This window comes from Sceloporus occidentalis, unplaced genomic scaffold (assembly GCF_023333645.1).
Source record: "Sceloporus occidentalis isolate IW3139 unplaced genomic scaffold, rSceOcc1.0.p SCAF_24, whole genome shotgun sequence".
Classification (NCBI taxonomy): domain Eukaryota; kingdom Metazoa; phylum Chordata; class Lepidosauria; order Squamata; family Phrynosomatidae; genus Sceloporus; species Sceloporus occidentalis.
The window spans coordinates 6,786,644-6,808,839 of NW_028317004.1; the positions used below are offsets into that span (position 1 = coordinate 6,786,644).

Genomic DNA, 22,196 nt, shown 5'->3' on the forward strand with positions numbered 1-22,196 from the left:
CACTCCAACATACATACACACTCCCTCCCTTAACCTCTCAGCCTTCCATCACCCTTTTACCACAGCTTTCTTTCTGGCTGCTCACACAGTGCACAAGCAGCATTGCTTTTACCTCAGAGTCACATACTATTATTATTATTTATGCAGCGCTTAATACAATACATATATTCAAGGGGTATGACAAGATGAGAATTCATAGACTAAGACAAACCGATACATTAGGTAGAGAGAGACATACCATTGCGCTTCCTGATCCCCCTGTGTTTCTAGGTCTTTAGGACAACATTCTTCACAAATGGCTGCCCCTAGAGATCCCCCACATGCATGTGGAAAAAAAATGTCATTTATACCGATAGATTCCAAAGCACTAAATTATTTTACCTCATTACTTATATAGCAATATATATATATATATATATATATACACACACACGGTATATGTATATATATGTGTATTGTATATATATATACTATACACACACATATATATATATATAGTATATACAATACATATATATATAGTATATACTATATGCTAATACAGTCTTATGATCTACTGTCTCCTTGGCAGTTTTCCTTGTTGGATGTAACCTATATATATAATGATCTCAGGATTTTTCGGTTTTTAAATTTTCTTTCAAAAAATACAAAGAAAACCCATCAAATGAGTTTAAGTACATGATCGAGAGACAGTTTAGGCGTCAGGTGTATCTTAGCCACCAGAGGCAGTGTAACGCGTTCTTTCCCTCTGAAATGTGTTTGACTCGTGCGAGTATCCGTACTGAGCGGGCGGTTCGTAACGTTCTATTTGGTTGCCGGGGAAACGGCAGAAAACAAGAGCGCTACGTCACCAACGGGAGGATAACAACGCCGGTAGAAGCGAGTAACTGAACGGTAAATATCGTACATCCTGTATTTATAATATACTCCCCGTGTGCAATAAAAAAAAAATACTCATATCTAGCTTTTTTGCTTTTTTTTTTAGCATTCCTTTTGTTTTTATGTTTACTTTAAAAATGCATCTTATATATACCGTAATAGTTACATAAATCATTAGTATCTTGAGACTATTTGATATATCGAAGTGACTGGGTTTTTTTTTCCTGTCAATTCCTTTTTATTGCCCTGTTTAAATTGCAGTTAATACATCACTGGGAAGAAACTAAAAGCACATTGAGACAGATGTCAAGTCAGTCCTAGATAAAGTGTGTGTTTAAGTATGTATATATATATACATATATATATCACACACTTAGGTATACCTATGCTATACCTGCCCACTAGCTCGTGATTTTACCAGGTTCTGGTTAATTCAGATTGAAAGATGTTTAAAATATTCTTCCTATTTAAGCAAAAGTTTTCAGATGGATACACAGCAAATTGAACTAGTAATCAGTACATTTGTTATTGGCGCCAATACCCTGGCATATAGCGCAGGGCCTTCAAATCACTAAATTGCATGTTTTAATGGCTGGGGTTGAGGTCTTTTGCTGTCACTGTTCTTAGCAGCCGCTCACACTTGCTAATGTATTCTATTTTAGAAAATGTAAGGAATTTGTACAAAGTAAAGAAGGCATCTTTTCGAGAGAGCTGCGGCAGCACAATGGAAGAGACTCCAGTTAAAGTGGCCGTGAGAGTCCGTCCTCTGCTGTCCAAAGAAATCCTTCATAACCACCAAGTGTGCGTGAGACCTGTCCCCAACACACAGCAGATCATTATTGGGAAGGACCGCGTCTTCACGTTTGACTTTGTGTTTGGGAAGAACGCTTGCCAAGATGATGTGTTTAGTTCGTGTATTAAGCCTCTTCTGGTGTCGCTGATTGAAGGATACAATGCTACTGTTTTCGCCTATGGACAGACTGGCTCTGGCAAGACATACACAATTGGAGGAGGACATGTTGGTGAGTTTCAATATCCAAAGTGTACACCATTAAATCATTTGCCGATTAATATCAAATATCTCTTTTGTAATGTGTTTATTTTTCTTCTTCCCCTTAATAAATCGTCTGGATCACATAAAGAAACACAAGGTTTGTTATCAACTGGCTTCCATGCTAATGTTAAAGCGTTGTATGGCCAGTGACAAGATCAAAGGAAAGCTATATTTTGAAAGTAAAAAAAATCCAATTTTTAAACAGTGTTTTGTATGGGGATAGCAATAATGGGTGTTCAACACAAAAAAAAAGGTTTATCAAGATGGAGATTATAGCGTCTTTGTTATAAAAGACCCTGCCATAATAGTTGTAGTGCTAAGCAGTAGTGGTCAGCTGCATGCAGGAAAATAATCTGAATGACCAAAAGAATGTGGACACCTGACCATCATGCTTATATAATGAGCCCCCCCCCCTATTCTAATGGGAAGGTATCGTACAAGATTTTGGAACTTGTGCCTATTGAGCCAAAAGAGCATTTGTGAGGTCAGGCACTGATGTTGTACGAGAAGATTTGGCTCATAATCGGAGATCCAATTCATTACAAAAGTGTTAAATGGGGTTAAGGTCGCGGGCCACACAAGTTCTTCCACCCCAAAATCTTTCCAACCAGATTCATCCTTCAGACTTCCAGATAGCGAGGCATGTTTCATGACTCCAGAGAACACGTTTACACCGCACCGAAGTCCAGTGGCTCTGTGCTTTACACCACCCCAACCGATGCCTGCCATTGTGCCTAGTGATCTTGGGCTTTTGTGCGGCTGCTCGGCCATGGAAACCCATTTTACGAAGTTCTTGACTTCTTGACTAATGTTGCTTCCAGAGGCAGTTTGGAACTCTGCAGTGAGTGATGCTACAGGTGATTTTGTCTGTGATACGCACTCCCGCATGCCGCAGCCCTGCTCTCTGAGGTGTTGTTACTCCTAGACGTTTCCACTTCACAATATTAGCGCTTATGGTGGACCGGGGTATGTATAGCAGGGCATAAATTTCACAAACCGACTTGTGGCAAAAGTAGCATCCTATGACACTGTAATGTTTAAAGTTACTTCGGTATGACCATTCTACTGCCAATTTTTGTCTGTAGAGATGGCTGCACCATGTGCTTGATTTTTATACACCTAAACTCAATAATATGCTTACTTTGCGATATATTACTCCACAATCACCTACATGTGATGCATGCTCAAACTACTTGCATGTATTACTGCTTGCATGTTAAATGTTTACGTGGCGTACAGTTTGTTGAACTATATGTGAAAAAAAAATCTTATTTGTCCTTAAAAAAAACATAATTTGCGAGGGTTGGATAAAAATTATGGTTGAACAAGTATATGGCAAAATATATTTATTATTATCATCATCGTTATTATGCTATTTTGTAACGCTATACAATGGGCAAACTAGACACAACAAGGAGTTTTAGGAAACAATATACCCCTTAATAAAAACCGTGTTAATGACAATTTGAAGATTTTCTAAGTCTTCTTGCCACCGTTTAATTAATTGTCTTCACATTGCTTAGTAAGATCCCTTTCTATAGTTTGGGTTCACATTGCAGTCTGGGACAATCTGCAGAAAAGAGGGATCTCTGAACATTCGCAGGTTACCGTGTTTATTTAAGCCAGGTATTCTCACCCTAGGCTGAAACACTTATTGGGTACTTTGTGTTGTATTATACCTCACAAGCTTTAAGAAAAAAAAGAGACAATAGTATTTATTACAGGTAGTATGTTGGATGAGCTAGGTGTCAGTTACATGGCCTTTCTCTCTTATTAGGTGCTTTCAGTTGTACGCTTTATTTTTTAGACAGGAACGTCTTCTTGTTTCGATGATAAAGCTGCACACTCATTATTCTTGCCCTCTTCGCTTAGCATTTAGATGTGCTTGCAGTTGTAAGAACATATGGCAGATAGAGGAGATCAGTTTCACTGACCATGTAAAATATCCTCTATTAGTCGTCTGTTGCAGTTTCCTTTACCTAACCTAATTATTCTATATAGTGAGCTGGGTAAGATTCTCTTCTTTTGGGTGTTTTTCTTCCAGTATAAATAAACCAAGTTTGGCTAAAGTCTATGCACAAATGAGAAGTAAATCAGTATATCAGAAATGAATACCAGGGGTTAGAGACCATTTGTGGATTTCTCATAACACGAATCTACAAAGTATTCCAATTGTTTGAGTTAAGTATATTATATAGGAGCCTCCATCTTCTGGCAGCAAAAAAAATATGTGTCTGGCACATCATGGCATTAAATAAGCTTAGAAAGCAATCTAAGATCTCTTTCTTCGCTTAAACAGGGATCTGCAGCAAGGGCCCTGGTGTTGCTGAAATGCCTTGATATTGAGGCATTCACCGACACTGAAAACCCAACCGAAGGCATACTGTAACAGCTTTGGAGAGCAGTCACAGTTGTCGCTGTGAGTGATTTTGCCTCTTGCAAGATGGTGGCATACCTTCAAAAAATGAGTTTCCAAGAAGGTCTCTCCTGAGAACTCTGGGCTCCCCTACGGGTTGAATACAGGTACTACATTTAACCACGCAAGTCAATGGAGTCAAGCTTTATAATTACAATGTGATTTGTAAAATACCGTATTGGCCCGAATATAGGCTGCACTTTCCCCCCCCACTTTAAGTCTTTAAAGTGGGGGTGCGGCCTATATTCGGGGTCTAGCACCTGACGCCCGGGACATGCAGTTCCGGGCAGGCAGCAGGGTTAGGATACAGATCCCCCGCAGCGGTCCAGGGGACCTGTATCCTACTCTCCGATACGCTCAGACAGCGTCCCCTGCCAGCACTTTCCACGGGGGGAGTGCCAGCACGGGAGATTGTCTAAGCGCATCGCCCAGGCGTTCACCGGCTGCGGCGACGCGCGCGTAAACAACCTCCGCTGCCGGCACGTCTGCACGATGTGCTTTAACAATCTCCCTTGCCGGGAATTCCCACGAGGGGAGTCCCGGCAAGGGAGAATGTTAAAGCACATCGTGCAGACGTGCCGGCAGCGGAGGTCGTTTACGCGCATCGCCGCAGTCGGTGAACGTCCGCACGATGCGTTTTACCTCTCCCCAAGACTTACCCGAGCAGACTCCCGGGTGTCTTGCGGGGCCGGCGGGGGACATCTACGCAATACGCGTATACAACTTCCGGTGCCGGCACATCCGCTGAGTGCCGGAACCGGAAGTTGTATTGCGTAGATGTCCCCCGCCGGCTCCGCAAGACACCCGGGAGTCTGCTCTGGTAAGTTGGGGGGGGGGCAGTGACAGCATATCTCGGGGGGGGACAGAGTGGCAGCATATCTCGGGGGGGGCAGAGTGGCAGCATATCTGGGGGGGGCAGAGTGGCAGCATATCTATTAAAAAACTTTTTCTTTAAAAAAGCACCAAACTTTTAGGGTGCGGCCTATATTCGGGTGCGGCCTATATCCGAGCCAATACGTTATATGTTAAAAAAAAAAAAAAAAAAGTGGTTACATTTAAAAATAATTATGCAGTGATGTCACCATCAGCCGGGTTCAAAGATGTCCCAAATAGGGCATAGACGCAGATGCAGAATGTCAAAATGAAAAGGGGGCCTTTTAGCCCCCAAGCAACCAGACAATGCATCTGTGGTATCACTGTACTCAGGAGATGTTGCTAAACACGTATTGAGGTGTTGTATGACAGTTACATATACCAAGGGCTGTAAATTAATGTTTAAAATACAGTGTGTGTGAAAAAGAGCACACAAAATAAATGATACCACAAACTTTGACAAAGGGTAGTGGTAGAATTAGTGCATGTAAAGAGGTAAAATACCAGCATTTGAAACACCCTGGGGTATCTGGTTTTCCGAAATACACGGTTTGATGGGGGTAAATTGCATTGACCGAATTGTCCCAAATAGCACATGGGGCAGAATGACCAGATTTGGAAAATAAAACGGTTTTGAACTAGCAAAACGCTTCTTGTACTCATTGCCCTATAACTTGCAAAAAAACATAAAAACATTGGGTATTTTTGAACTCAGAACAAATAGAATCTATTTAGCAGTTTTTTAATTATTTTTTTTTATAGTAAATAAGATTATATGATCAAAATAGTATCTGAAGAAAGCCCTTCTTGTCCCGAAAAAACAATATATAACTTGTGTGGGTACACGAAATGGGAGAGGAGAAAATTACCGCTAAACACAAGCACCGCAAAAGTGTTAAAACGACCTTGGTCACGGAGGGTACAAAAAATAAGAAACATCCTGGTCCTTCAGGGGATAATGCATGAAATGGCTTTAATCCTGTTATGTGTGATTTTTTTTTAATTTATTTATTGTAAATTGTAGGGGAACATGAGATCTCTTTTGCACTTGTGTGTGCCCGGAATGCAAATTCTGCTCTAATAGTTCTAATAATCCACATTGCAGCCACTCATCTCACAAATTGTACTATTTACACAATAAAAGGCTGTTCTTTGGATATAGGAGCCAGACAAAAATGGCAATTGTTATCTTAAGGGATTCCATAAAAAAAAAAGCAGAGTTACTTCCGGATGTGTGTCTTTTCACTTCCCGATTTGCAGAGCGGTCGAGAGTATAGGCATATTGTCCATAATTTGCTGTTGGATCCTTGCTTCTGCCGCTTGGATCCAACAGCGTTTTACGGACGCTTCTAGCGGCTGTGCTGGGAAAAGTGAGAAGACGCGCAGCAAGAAAGTAAGTAACTTTGCTTTGTGTGTGTGCATGGCTGATTAAAGAAACAGCTTGCTGACAGCGGTCTTCATGCGTTCGATAAACTCAAGCAAATATTACACATGTGGCTAATAATGTACCGTAGTAATCTTTTCTCTTTCGAGCTTTAGTGCATGGGTAAAAGTACAATGGACCCCAAGGTCATGTGACTGTCAGAAATGAGGAAAGCGGACCGGTTAATATCAAATACTTCTACTCCTTATGAACAGTGAGAATATCACATACTACTACTTTATCCTCATCACTTCCTGGCTCCTAATATGCCTTGTACAAAAAGTATGTGTGTGTATATCGGTAACATGCCATCTTCTGTATAGCATTTAAAACTGTAACTTTCCTTCTTTATTAGCTTCTGTGCCAGAAGAAGATATGGGTATTATTCCCCGTGCCATCCAAGAGCTGTTCGAGAGTGTATCTGAACATCACAATGTTGACTTCAGTATTAAAGTGTCTTACATTGAGGTGTATCGAGAAGAGCTGCGGGACCTTCTAGAACTGGAGACCAGCGCAAAAGATCTCCACATCAGAGAAGACGAAAAGGGCAACACAGGTGTGCTTCTGTTTGTTGTTTTTATAGAAGATAGATATTCTGCATTAGGGAATTATTTCAGTTGTGTACGAGAGTTTACTAACACTATTTTTTGTCGGTCTTTCAAGTTATTGTTGGTGCCAAGGAATGCCAAGTGGAAAGTGCTGATGAAGTCATGAGTCTGCTAGAAACTGGCAGTGCTGCCCGGCATACCAGCGCAACTCAAATGAATGAGTACTCCAGCCGCTCCCATGCCATATTCACCATTAGCATATGCCAGCAAAGAGCCTCAAATACTGACCATACAAACAACAGCTCAGTGCAGATGATCACTTCAAAGTTTCACTTTGTTGATCTAGCAGGGTCTGAAAGAGTGACAAAAACTGGGAACACCGGGGAAAGATTTAAAGAGTCCATCCAGATTAACAGTGGGTTACTGGCCCTGGGAAATGTAATAAGTGCCCTGGCCGATCCTAAAAGGAAAGGTGCGCATGTGCCTTACAGAGATGCTAAAATCACACGTATCCTAAAAGACTCTTTGGGGGGAAATGCCAAAACTGTCATGATTACATGCATTAGCCCTTCCTCCTCTAACTTTGATGAGTCTTTGAACTCCCTTAAATATGCGAATCGAGCTAGAAATATCAAGAACAAACCTATAGTAAACTATAACCCCGATTGGGACAGAATTGATGAAATGGAACTAGAAATCAAAGCATTACGAGAAGCTTTGCAAAATCAGCAAAGTAACAGAGTGAGCCGAATAAGCCAAGTATCTCAGGAGTGGAGCCAGGATAAAGACAAAATACGCTGTCTGGAGGAGCAGATAGGGCACTTGCAAATGGAGTGCTTTAACTACAGACACTGTACCGAGGAGGCTTTGGAACTGCTTCTCGATCTGAAGGATGTGCCTAGCATAACACAACCCCAGAAGAACAAGCTCCAGAACTGGCTCAATATGGCCGAAGGTTTGAGAAATGAATTGACGGCTGTAACAGGCAGAGATACTGCAGAAGACAGAGAAGAACCGCATCACATCACCATCTTACAGCTGAAAAGGGAACTGAAGAAATGCCAGGTACTTCAAATGAGTATTTACGTATTTTGTAGAACTGACCAATCAAAGCTTGTGTTTTTAATGCACTTTGAAATAGGAAAAACGTATTATTGCCCTAGTATAATGAATAATGTAATTTGTCATTTCCAACGGTTCGGTTCCATAATATTTTATCTTTCTGTAGTGCTAAATTATTAGGGTCTATACCCAGCTTTGGTGAAGCCGCTTTTCATATTGTGTGTGTCTGTAACCTCCGTGCATTCGCTATAGTAAGTAAAGGAAGATTTACACACTTTTGTAAATAGTTTGTATAACATATTTAACATTAACATAATTAAAAATATTTATCCCAACAGAATTCAAGTTGATCAGTTTGTTCCACAGAGTGACTTCTGTGAGCAATATCATCATTCTGTACTTTTTATGTATAAGAAATGACAGCTTATTTTTTTAATAGAGACATATGCGATAGCTTTTAGTGGATCATTGTTTGTTTATTAAGTAAGATATAGAGTCACATAGGTTTTCAAGACATGATATGACCCTTCTTTAGGGGTACTCAATACAGCTAAGTACAGAACAAAACCTCTGATCGTCGGTTTCAGAAACTTGATATAATTTCCGGAAGCAATATGGCAAATATCCATTTTTGTATTAGTGGAGACGGGTTTGCTTTACTCTCCATTATTTCTAAATTCTATAGAGCTCTTCGGTGAAAACGCGTGTCATGGATTCAGAACCACAAACCGTGACGGTTCACAAAGGCCTTATGCTGACCCTTATACTTTTCCTCACCTTCTGATTTCATATACAGAAGAAAGTTCAAACCTGGCGTTACGATAGCATTAAAGCCAAGTAAGGGGCAAGGTTAGGCTCTAATAGTAGTTTTCAAAAGCAACTTACAGTGCCTTGCAAAAGTATTCAACCCCCCCTCCCCCCCTCGGCATTTTTCCTATTTTGTTGCACTACAACCTGGAATTAAAATGGATTTTTTTTTTTGGTTTCATGTAATGGACATACACAAAATAGTCCAAATAGGTGAAGTGAAATGAAGAAAATTCTAAGAAATAAACAAAACGGAAAAGTGCGTGCATACGTATTCAACCCCTTTGCCCTAATTTACCTTCAGAAGTCACATAGTTAAAGTCCACCGGTGTGCAAGCCAAGGGTCACATGATCCGTCACGTGATCTCAGTTTATTTACACTTGCCATAATGAAATCCATTTAATTGCGGTTGTAATGAAACAAAATAGGAAAAATGCCAACAGGGGTTAATACTTTTGCAAGGCACTGTATGTAGAGATTTCCGAATAACATAATGATAAGATAAAATGGATTTTAAAGGAATCCAATGATCTTCCCTCTATATGTGAAGAAGAGACATACGTCATCTCAAAAATGTACAAACTAGTGCAATTTAGTTTTCCCTTTTAAATGTGATGCGTTTATGCAAAAGGCAAGAATAAGGATTTTGTTTATATAAGCTATTTTCATGCTGTCTGATTCTCTGTTGGTCTCGGTAGCGTAGCCTTGGAGCGCTGATTGGATATACATCTACTCTGAGTCCATTTGGAAAAAGCCCAGTTATTATGTGTATCGGGGGTTTCTAAGCAACTGCTTCTTGGCCTTTTATTCTGTGTCAACCACACTGTCCCCGACAGTCCGCCTTTTGTTATTTTTTTTTTTCAAACCACTTTTACTCACAAAACGCGTTTGAGAAAAATGAGCGTTCGATTTTATTATTTTTTTTTGTGTGTGCTTCATAATCCTAAAAGGAGACCCATGTACAAAATAAATACATAATCCGAAATGCGACATAAACAAAACAATCTAGTACATAGCAGTGCATTGCATTCAACTATATTTGTTAATTCCCCAGAAATTGCACAATAAAAAAAAAAAAAAATGGAGATATTACTAATGTTTTAACATATTATAGCAACAAGAAGGCAAGAATCTCCAAGATGATATGATTTTACATTACATAAAAACACCCCCTGCTCGCTCTCTTATATATATATAATCAGATCAAATCAGGAGATTATATATATATATATATATATATATATATATATATATATATATATATAATCTCCTGATTTGATCAGGAATTGCGTAGCATTGTTAGAATGCCTATTACGGTATAAGGATTTTATATCATTTTCTAGCGTTTTAACCAATGCAATTTCTTCCCTTTTTTAAATTGTGTTTATTTTTGCATTGATTTTATTTATAACGTGTACATATCTGATTTTGTAAGGCATGTTTTTGTCGAAAATATTGTTATCTTGTATAGTGCTTTTATTTCAAATTGATTTACTTGTCAGATTTTTCTTCCGATTTACATTTGTTAAAGAAATAACAACACGTAAAAACGGTATTGAGTTATTTGTCGCCGTATCAGCGAACATATTATTATTATTATTATAATAATAATAATATGCTTTATAATTTTAGGAAGCAATTGTTACAAAGGGTAAAATGGATTTTTGTCCCCGAGCCCCTTAGATGACTATCATTCTAAAATATGGTTGAGCCTTTTGGACTCCATCATATTTCATTGAGAAATCTAGAACCTGGATTCAGTAATTCCATCTCGCTTAAAAATAAAATAACAACTAATAATCACAGTGCAGAACCATTTCGTCTGATATTTTCTGAGTGAATGTTAAATTCCAGTTCCCATAATTAATAGAGACTAGCGCAGAACTTGATGACAGCACCTTTTGTGTCCATGCCTGCGTACGTTTGCAAATGACAAATAGCAATCACTGGTACGATTGAACGACATTGCTTACCTGTTGATTTGAAGGAAGCCCTGGCAACGGATGAAGAAGTGTTTGCTAGAAAGGAGCTGGAAATGAAAGAATTGCATGGCCAGATCCAGTCGCTGCTGCAGGAAAAGCAGGAATATCAAACGTATATGCAGGAGACAGAGCACACGAAGAACATTCAGGTACAGTTACATCAACTGCCTTCAAAACCATAAAACCAGTGTCCGTTTAAAGAGGTTAAATAGCCTGGGTTCATAAAATGTGTGTGAACGTTCATTTTGCCTTTTGTTTTTTTCTTCTTATTGAAATAGTACAATTGGAAATTACTGGTTAAGCTGAGATTTCGGTTCATACCGGAAAAACCTTGTAAACAAACCAATAATACTGCGCATCTACAAAACGACATTGCAATTAATACAGTGATCATTTTCTCAGCTGCCTTTGCAGATCTGTTTTACGATCGTAAAAACATATAATGCATATTCTATTTCCCCCGTAAAATTATGTTTAGTGTAGGTGTGTGTATGCATGTACATTTAATATGGGTTTGTGACTACCTATCATTCTGTCTACGTACTTTATTTTTTAAAGGAATCGGTTACTTAACTAGAGGTCCATAAGGAAGCTAGCATTTTAGTTTTGCCAGTTTGAATAAGTAAAAGAAAATTGAAAAAGGGAAAAGAATTTCATATGTTTCTAAACATTATAGTTACAGACAATGTTCTGTAATAATTAATTTACATTCTTCCCAAAATGTTTTGGGGTTTTTTTTTGTCTTTTTTAGTAGAGTAAAATTAAGAAAGGATGTGCTTGTTCAGGAGCCTTCATTTTTGGTGTTTTTTGGATGAGAGAAAACAATAAAAATACAATGCAGCTGCAATAATGCTAGAGTCAGAATATATATATATATATATATATATATATATATATATATAAAAGGTATCACCGCATACTCTGCAATACTCTATTTTTTGACATTGTGTCTACTGGACTAATACGGCTTCACCCTTTTACATATATATATATATATATATATATATATATATATATAATACTTCATTAGTAGAAATTATTAAAAACTGTGGATGACAATGATATTTAATTATTACACATATTATAATGTTCTCAATATTGCATATCATGTTCTACATGTATAATTTCTATATTGATATTAAATTCCAAAAATAGATTATACAGTTAAAAAAAAAAAAAAAAAAGTTAAAAGCATGTTGATATTTGGTTCTCATTCAAATAAAATATCTTCCATCAAAATGATGTAATATGGTACCCCAGCAGCAAAACAGTTTAGTACATGCAAAACCCATATACCTGATTACATTTATTTATACATCACTAATATAATCAAATGTATTTGCAAAATACACAATATATTTACAGCATCTGTAAATGGTTAATAAGTAACCATATTTTGGGGTGTTTTTTAGACTGAAAAACTTGTTGAACAACAGCTTCTCATTGATGAACTGAAAAATAAATTGGAGAAGATGTCATCTAACCTGTCATCGCTAAATGGCAGTAAAGATGAAGAAGAGAATAATCTATCTAAGAGACCTTACAGTGTACCCCTTCATTGCCAATCTCAGCATCTCTCATTAAGTGGCAAAGCATCCGCTACCCAACCATCGCAAAGAAAGGTATGGGGTCATCGCTTTTATGTTTGCCTTCATAATGATATAATATACTGTGTGTGTAAATACATTGCTGTTCAAATGTTTGAGGTCATTTAGCTGTTTTCATGGAGAACAAGGCAATTTCTAGCTGCGTAACATAATTGCAAAAGGGCTTTCTAACGATTAGTTAGCTTTTTAAACTTAAGCTCGGATTGGCGAACACAACGTGCCGTTGGAACACAGGAGTGATGGCTGCTGATAAAGGGCCTCTGTACCCCTATGAACATATTTCATTCAAAATCAGTCACTTCCAGCTACAATAGTCATTTACAACATTAACCACGTCTACACTGAATTTCTGACCCATTTCATGTTATTTTAGTGGGTAGAATTTGATTTTCTTTAAAAAAAGAAAAGGACATTTCTAAGTGACTTTAAACCAAAGATTAACAATTTCTTATTGTAATGAACTCGATACCAGCTAGGACACCGCGTCATGTCATAACAATACAGTTAACCCCACCATCGAAAGTAATCACACCGTGAAAAGGAACAAAAATACACAGATTGTCATTAGATTACAAAATTATTGAGCAAGCTAAACTGAGGTTTCGGATACCCCAGCTTTGCCTGGCTAGGTTTACCTGAGGTTTCGGATACCCCAGCTTTGGCTGGCTAGGTTTACCTGAGGTTTCGGATACCCCAGCTTTGGCTGGCTAGGTTTACCTTGTTGGCATTTAATTTCATCAGTGGGAAAGTGACACACCATGTATAGATATGACAAGTTTTCACATGTAATTGTGACAAGTAATCACTGCGTTTACAGCTATTGGAGAGGAACAGACTGAATGAATGTTTATTAGCAAAATGATTTATTATTATTATTATCATTATTATTTATATTGCGCCATCATGTTCCTGATCACTGTACAACGGGATCATAATCATTTGTAAACTGTTTCTAGCAGAGGACAGCTGCCTCGCATAAACTACTGTGTCAGACAGATTCTAAAAGTTTTAGAAGTTCTGTAGAACAAATCTTTGACTATTTTTCTCCGTTTATTCTGTGTTCAACTGTAGGTGCAAAGCAGTCCTCCTTCGTACTCCTTGGAGCGAGTGGTGGCAGGATTTCGAACCCGCAGCCAGATGCTCCTAGATTTAATAGAAGAGCAGGATGAGGTTTTGCATGAAAAATTCTCAGACCACAGCGATGAAGAAAATAATAAGAAGGAGAAACAGAACAGAAAGAAATCACCATTTAGGTGAGCTAGGTACCTGTTTTTTTGTTGTTTTTTTTTTTTGCTGAATGTTTAGGTACGTCTGTTTCGGAATGCCATATCTAAAAACTGATACAGCACAGTATTGATGATTGACGATAATTTATAGTTTCATATCTCTAAGCTAGACCATTGCTTCACTAGTTTCCACGCTGCTTCTTCCTCAGACGCTCTATCAATCGGACGTGGACACGAAGTCCGGCCCCGCAGACGGCTGAAATAAATACTGATCCAAACCAAGCCCACAAGCCTCTATCAAGGAGTGAAGGCTTCTCAAACGATGAGACTGTTTCAGGTATCTTTCAAAATCAGGAACGCTGCTTTTATGTGCATCGAGGCCAGATACCGATAAGCACTGTCCAGTGTTGGGAATAAACGGTTATGAGGTCATGCTTCAAGCATACAGATGTGGTTTGCAGCATTTCACCGATGGGTCTATTCACAGAAGACCTAAATGGCCCGGGTGTAATTATATTGATGTTTGTTGCATGTTCCTTTCCTCTATTCATAGCTAGTATAGACTGAACCTGAAGCCTTTAGAGCTGAGATGCAGATCCATCCATGGCTCCATCCGTGACATACTCCTATAACTTTATTCTCTGTTGTCATTCTTTTTTGCGTGTTTCACTTAGCAAATCATCCTAAATAAACACTTTTGTTTATTACTTCTGTAGCAGATGCTAGTTTATTGCGGACTGGTATACCAGTCTCTGGTATATGCTTTTACAGATTCTCAATGTTTAATGCATTGTCAAACCAGTGAGATGACCGATAAGAAATCAACCCGGACGTATAAGACGTCCGTTTGTCAAAAAAGTTCAACTCTCCTGCAAATTTAATGAAAACACCCCAGTGTCCCGTATAGAGGATAAATCATTGATCGTGTAAACAGCAACATGTTATGTTAGTTTTGTGCTTGTGTTCTCTTGTGCATATCATATTTGACATCTTTCTGTATCCCGTTGCTTCAGATACAGCCATTGTATCACTCCAGGAGAGTCAAGAGCTGAATATGAAGAGATTAAAACATTCCGAACTTCGCCTAGCAGATGCCAAACAGAAGATGAGAGAGCTTAACATCAATATAAAAATGAAAGAGGAACTTATCAAAGAGTTACTGAAAACAGGCAAGTGCCCGCTTACTGTTGAGGGAACTCTTTCTACTTGTGAGATGACACTATTGACGGTCATCACCAAACCTTCATAAAGACAGTATAGCTGACCCAGTAGGGTCCTTATACTTTTGGTGCTTTTTACTGAGAGATATGTACGCCTATTGTGTTTGAATTGCTGTGCTTGCTTCTCATTTAGAGTGTCTGCCTTATAGACTGTTATTTGTATGCTGCTCCCATCCATCCTTAGCAAAAACCGAATACTATAGTAACATATATATATATATAGTAATATAGAAGATAGAAAGGTTCATTGCTAGATTACAGATGTTCTATTTTGATCATCTTTCTTTTTCTTGTTAAAGGCACCGATGCCCAGTTAATAAAATCACACTATTCGCAGAAGATATCCCAGCTGGAGCAGGAAGCGGAGCAGGCAAAGGCAGACCTGGCAGAAGCGCAGAAACAGCTGCAGGAGCTGGAGGAAAAAGAGCTTCGAGACATTGCCCAAAAAGCAAAGCTCCAGAGAGACTTCCGCAAGAGAATGGATGCAGCAAAACTCAAAGTGCAGGTACGTTCAGTTGGTTTTCTCGATGATGATAGATTCGTGCCTGGAAACGTTTAAGTGTTTTTAAATAGGTTAACCTTAGCTCATGAGCCCAACATACATTTAGCAAATTTGGGCTTTTTTTGCAGAGTTATTCAAAGAGAGCATACTTAAGTACACCGCATACTTGTTTAGTAGAAACAGCAAAGGGCACGAGGAGCATGTTTCTATTTTTTTTTTTTTTTAACTGGTAGAATGGACTGGAGTCCATGTAAAATCACTAATTAATAGAGATATAAGCCAGTTTGAAGTCTGTATAGTAATTTCATAAGCTTTTTAGAAATAGCCATTAAAACGTGTTTTATTTTCTCTCAAATTCCCAATATTTTATTCCCCCTAAAGTTTGCATTCACAATAATGTAGCTTGCACAGCATATATCTCTGGTTATAATTTGTTTCTTCAATCCGCGAAGGAGCTACAGAAGAAACAGCAGGACACAAAGAAGCTAGCATCTATTTCAGTGCACAATGAGAAGCGTGTGACGAACCTTGAACAAAACGTCAATCAGATGCGACAGCAACAGGTCCAACTACAAAAAAAACTGAGAGATGAAACGGAGAAAAAGAAGAAATTAGACTTGGCAATCCAGAAGGACCAGCAGCAAATCAAGGTAAAGGTTACGGGGGATTGTTAGGACCACGGGTGTATATCAATGATGCAGGTAGGACAAAATGTTCATAGGGCCAATGGCAAATTAGAATAGATGGTAGGCTACAACAGTACCATTTGAAAGTAATGATATAATTTGCGGGAAAACAAAGTTAAGGGGATTTTTTTTCCTGGGACTCTATGTTGTCATGAAATCTGGTCACAGAGGGTACTGAACTTACTTTTGAGACTTGGGAAAAGTTCATAAAAATGACTGTAATGGACTAGAAATCACATGCCTGTTTTCTGTGGAAGCAAATATATATTTTGTCTGAAGTTTTGAAGCAGAATGTTCTTGCTTTTCATAAATAATGATAATACATAAAGATTATGGTGGTCTTCAAGGACTGCGGTGGCTGTAGGCGAACAAAATATTTGGGGAAGAAAATATTTAACCATTACTGAATGGGTTCATTGGAAAAACCCTACAAAACAAGCAGTGAATACGACTCTTTCACGGGAGGGCTTGGCATCTCACTTTGCAGTTAGGGATAGGCAGGCGTTCTTTAGTACACAGTTTCTAATGTCCTCCATGAACTTGAGAGAGTAACTAACCACGGATCATAACGTTTTTAGGACCTTTATCTGCAAATGCTTAGGTTTAGAGATGAGTTTCATTTGATTTGTAAAGAGTGGCTTAAAATGTCTGGAGAAAATCTGGCAAAGCAGGGTGGCTCCAAAAACAAGAACGGTACCTACTTGCAGCTTCGTGTATTTTGGTTAATCATAGTTGGATTGTTTCTGTTGACTGAAGTCAGGTGACACTCGAGAATTCTAGATTTGACATTTGTGCAGATCTGTGCCCTTTAAGACTTTTTGGGAAGTGGCCCTTAAAAAAGGATGCGGGTTCCCTGGCGTGGCTAGTAAATGTGTTAGATCTCTCACCATGGTTCATATATCCTGTTCCTCAACATCTGTTGAGATGGGTTGACTCCTTAAAATGCGTTAACGTTACACAACGTCCAGACCTAGTGGTATGTTTTTCAGTGTTAGCCTACAGCAGGCCAAGTTCATGAAGATAGTTTCAAAATGACCTCTGTGAGACTAAGTACAGATTATGGGCATCTAGATGTCTGTGAGCCATTTCTCCTACTTGTTTGTTTGAAGCAGTAGATTGTATGTCATACATAAAGAAATAAACAGATTCTCTTATTATGTGATACTAAGTCAGTACTCTTATACTTGTGAATGTAATTCATTGCAATGTTTGCTTCCTCTAAATGTGGCATGATGCCCACAGATAAATGCATTTGCTTACCCGTTTCATTCAGGAGCTCCAGCTAAAGAATGAACAGCAACAAAAAATGTTAAAATTAAAAAATGAAGAGCTTGCAGCCTTTAGAAGAAAGAAGAGTACAGCTGGGATACCAGACCCGATGCAGATAGTGAGTGTGCGCTTATATACTTAACCTACTTTGCCCCTTCTCCGATCATGTCCGTTAAACCAGTCCAGGGCTTAGGCTACTTTATTAAAACTTCTAATAACTTTTTGCTTTCCTTTTTCAATGCGTGCATCATAAATAATGTCAGGTATCATTATGCGATGTTAAACATAGAACTAAAATTGCTAGGACACTTTATTATATAGATAGAACAAAGAAAGGAATCTGCTCACACCCAGCAAGTACATACTATATAAGAATAACAACCTCAAGCATAAATATTGGGGATTCCATCACACTACACTAGGTCAAAGTACCCCAATCTTGGCGAGTCCAATCTAATCCTATCATGGCTGTATTGCTTACTATGTCATTAATAAACTTAGCGACTGCATTATACACGTTAATCACCTGTAGTGTTGTTCGTTCTGTTACCCCTTTGTGACAGCAACCATAAACATAGTGGTATGGGACCATTCCATAAAGAGTTAAAATGTAAGATGACGAATTATTCCCTCAAGCATTTGAGCAATGGTACCCCACCCTGCAAGAATAACTGGAATAGGGATATGTTATACTATTGGGCATAAAATTGTGTACATGCTAATACCTGGCACAATTTGAAAAATGTAAACCAATTCTTTGTAATGTCTCTGTAACCCAGAAACTAGAAGAACAAAAGAAGTGGCTCGATGAAGAGGTCGAGAAAGTCTTGAAGGAACGACAAGCGCTAAATGAACTTGAGGAAGAATTAAAGAAAAGAGAAGAAACCATTAGTAAGATGGAATCCTTGCTCCAGGAGAAGAGCCACCTAGACATAAAAAAGCTCAGATCAAGCCAGGTACAGTGGAAACTTTAGTTAATTCTTCAGATTTTACCCATGGAGGAGATCCCGATAGAAGGGAAGAGATGGGAATTCCGCCCTTTATGAAGGCCTGCTAAAAAGTCACAGGAAAAATCAAGAAATTGGCACATAGAGCATATGGTTAGATGAATTGTATTAGAAATCATGATTCTAAAGTGTCCACAGAAGTATAAGGAGAGAGACCTTCACGGTTCCATTTTGTGAATGTAGTGACACATACAAATAGTCCTATAACCTGTGGGTTTTTTTTTTTCCTTTTTCTTCTTCTCTCTCTCCTACACGCTTACCCCTGCTCCCCCCTAGCCTTATCTGTGCAGTATATGCCACTATTTACTATTTACGACCCTCTTAGTTTTTTGTCTGCAAATTCTCTACCGTGTTGTTTTAACCCCTGTTTTAACCCTGTATCAGAACATGTACTGGTCAGTTTTAAACTGTGTTTTTCACTTGCTTGGTCAGAAATGCTTTTGACTTGATAAAGGGAGGACTCCCGAAAGCTCGTCTATTATTTTAAATACTGTTAGTCCAATAAAAAAGGTATTACAAGATTCTGCAACATTCTGTTTTTTTGCATTCTTATACACTGGACTAATACGGCTACCCCAAACTGCAATACAAATAGTCGTATCAAACAAAAAGGCTTGTGGTCCCTTTTCTTTACACAGAGCAAAATGGGCTACTGCCCAGGGCCCATGCATTCCCTGTAATGAGCTCATACACCCTTAGCATCTTGCTTTCTGATTAGTAAATCATAGAAGGACAATAGTGTACTATTGTTTATAGACGCAGTATAAAGGACAGAAATGTGCTGTGCCGTATAATCATGCTTATACATATATCTTATCATATTGTTAGGCTCTAAACAGCGACATGTTAAAGCTGTCAACTCGTCTGAGCGTTTTAGAGAGTGAACTGTCTGATAAAACAAAAAAACTGAAAAGCGGTGATGCAGAGGAGCAGAGAAAAGTGTCTGAGGAGATCAAAATATTACAGAAGGAAAGGGATCAACTCCTACAGAGAAGAGACAGCCTGGATGAGAAACTGAAAAATGGCAGAGTGCTGTCCCAAGAGGTACATCTTTGCTGGAGTTCTTTCATGTCTATTCTAAAAGGAAGCATGTGTGTTGTTTATTTATATTGAGAAATAATTGATATTCTCTTGATTGAAAATTGGACATAACTAATCCCCACCCAATTGAAGACAAAGCCCTTTAGCCTCAATGAATTCATAGTTTAGTGTAAAGCTTTGTATCTAGGTGGCATGGTATGTGTATATTGAAAAGTATGTTATCCTGAGTGCCACAGGCTTCTGATACATTTGTAAAGCAGTTACTACGCCATCTCTGAATATCTATGTCATAGGACTTTTCCCATAGAAGAAAAACCCCTCCATTCCCAGCAGATGTTCCCTCCAAGCTGCACTCAGACACTGGTGCATCTCACTACTGTTTGTTCCCCCAGGAAGAACACGTCCTGTTCCAGCTGGAAGAAGGCATAGATGCACTGGAGGCAGCCATTGAGTACAAGAATGAATGCATTCAGAGACGGCAGCAGTCTGTGAAAGACTCTACTCAGATACTCACACAAAGTGAAACCAACGTGATTGAGAAATTTAGTTCTCTCTCACCACCCGAGACCAGATCTATCCTTGTCAGATACTTCAACAAGGTCTGATATATTTTTTTAAATTGCCTTCTATACGTAATAGACTGTTTTGCTGATGGCTAAAATATAATTGTGAGCTTTTCTTAGTTCACTGTTGCAGCTACAATCTATTTATGTAATTCAGTATAAATACATATGTTTTAAAAGTGATAATTTCAAAACTCCATTAGCACATGCATTCATACTAACCATAATGATTACCATTTCAGAGAATTGCAGTGATTCTGATAACGTGCTGATATTGTTATCCATGAATGCCATCATTTAGTGATGTGCAACCAGTCGGTGATCAACAAAAAGCTCTCTTAAGAGAGAGGTTATTTTCATTCATTCGCTTATTCATTGCACATCGTAAGCTCCCATAAACAATAGCACTATCGCAGTGATGTAACAGAATACACAGTGTGTCATCTCGTTTGACTGAGTGCTTTTGGTTCTCCACAGGTTGTAAGCCTGCGTGAGTCGCAGCGTAAACTGCAGATGCAGTCCCAAGAGCTGGCAATGAAGGTCACTGAGCTGGAGAGTATAGTGAGAGAGCTGGAATCTGCGTTGGAGCATCTTACTCTACAAAGCGACCGACAGCTGACTCAGCAGCAAAAGGAGCATGAGCAGAAGATGCAGCTGCTGTTGCAGCACTTTAAAGGTAATGTGTATTAATGATGCATTGGACATGCCAAACACCACATATTGGTAATCACTAGCATGGAATAGGACCTTCATAGTCCAATTAACTTCAAAATGGGTAGGGATTGTAGGTTCATAGGTACTCATACTAAGCAGCTAATATGTGCTATGCATAATAATGTTACCTATACATAGCTCATCAACATGTTAGCCTCTAAACAGTGCCTTGTTAAAACTATCACTGGAAAATGGTACAATTATTCCCTTTAATGGAGATCCAGTTTTGAAAATAGTTGAACTCCTGAGTGATTCGCAGAGGATGAAAACCTAACTTCATTAACTTGTGTTTATTTCAGATAATGATGGCACAGTCTCTGCATCAAGCATTAAGGCCTATGAAGCCAAAATTGAGGAGCTAGAAAAGGAGCTTTTCTTCTATAAGAAAACCAGCCGGGAGTTTAAAAAGAAATTAAAGGAGGTTGTTGGAGAAGTGAATGCTTCTATTCCCAAAAGTAAGTATCTGCTCCATGTCACAGCTCTACTTACAAAATCCAATAGGTGCCAACAGATTCAGGATCAAGCGGAACTTCCTGCAAAGAAACTTGGTAGGTATCAACTGAAGACCACGCAGGAATAACCGGCTGTCACTGGGTCCAAATCTCCAAGCATGTTTGGCATTGCCAGTCACCAACTGTGCCCCAACATGGTTAAAATCAAGTCTGATGACGGCTCCCACAACCAAGTTCAGTTACCTTGCAAGACATAGGGACCTCAGCCCCTTACAATTGTTCATGTATATGAAATGACCTGGGCCTGAGCACAATGCACAATACTTGTTACTGGACAGCGCTAATGAAATGAGCCATTGTCCTTCAACAAAAGTAATTCTAACTTGGATGCTTTCTTTTTCAGACAGTGGGCCAGGAGATGGACTTCAACGAGAGGATGACATAGCATCAATTGTTTCTAAACAACAGATGTTATTCCAACCTGAAAACAAGCCAAACACAAAGTCAAAAGAAATGCCAAACTCTCGACATCGGCAGAATGCTTACAGAGCCGGTGGGAATAATTCAGAAGCTGATGAGCAGTTTTCTGAATCACGCAGGCAAAATAGAAGGCACTTTTCCAGTGGAGATGATACAGGTGACTTAGAGGAACAACACCGTATAAAACCTCAAACCCAGTTCACACCTCAGATGTCAAAAGTAGCTTCTAACATAACCCAACTTCGTTCGACTCCAGTCAAATTATCACGTCGTGACCTGCGTCAGATATCGGTGTCAGAGCTATCGACCCGACGCTCTAGCTTCAGCTCCATTCCTGCTGATTCGATTGAAATTGCACGAAAGTCAACAGACTTTAAGGTTTAA

General features: G+C 38.8%; 1 protein-coding gene across 1 annotated transcript; it reads left to right on the forward strand.

Moving 5' to 3' along the window:
* Positions 1 to 1,603: 1,603 nt before the first annotated feature.
* On the forward strand, positions 1,604 to 22,196 carry LOC149300567 (kinesin-like protein KIF27). The gene is made up of 17 exons (XM_089485048.1): positions 1,604 to 1,901; positions 7,001 to 7,201; positions 7,309 to 8,258; positions 11,051 to 11,194; positions 12,458 to 12,667; positions 13,724 to 13,905; positions 14,088 to 14,215; positions 14,892 to 15,047; positions 15,398 to 15,603; positions 16,053 to 16,250; positions 17,560 to 17,673; positions 18,335 to 18,511; positions 19,391 to 19,606; positions 19,996 to 20,202; positions 20,644 to 20,842; positions 21,180 to 21,428; positions 21,736 to 22,196. The coding sequence occupies exons 1-17, from the start codon at positions 1,604 to 1,606 to the stop codon at positions 22,194 to 22,196; spliced, it is 4,296 nt and encodes a 1,431-aa protein (XP_089341174.1).

Excerpts from the sequence above, each read along its gene's own strand:
- LOC149300567 (XM_089485048.1), top strand. The coding sequence starts at position 1,604 with ATGGAAGAGACTCCAGTTAAAGTGGCCGTGAGAGTCCGTCCTCTGCTG. Across the intron at positions 15,048-15,397 it reads CAAAGAGTTACTGAAAACAG|GCACCGATGCCCAGTTAATA; the intron begins GCAAGTGCCCGC and ends TTCTTGTTAAAG. Across the intron at positions 20,203-20,643 it reads TTGTCAGATACTTCAACAAG|GTTGTAAGCCTGCGTGAGTC; the intron begins GTCTGATATATT and ends GGTTCTCCACAG.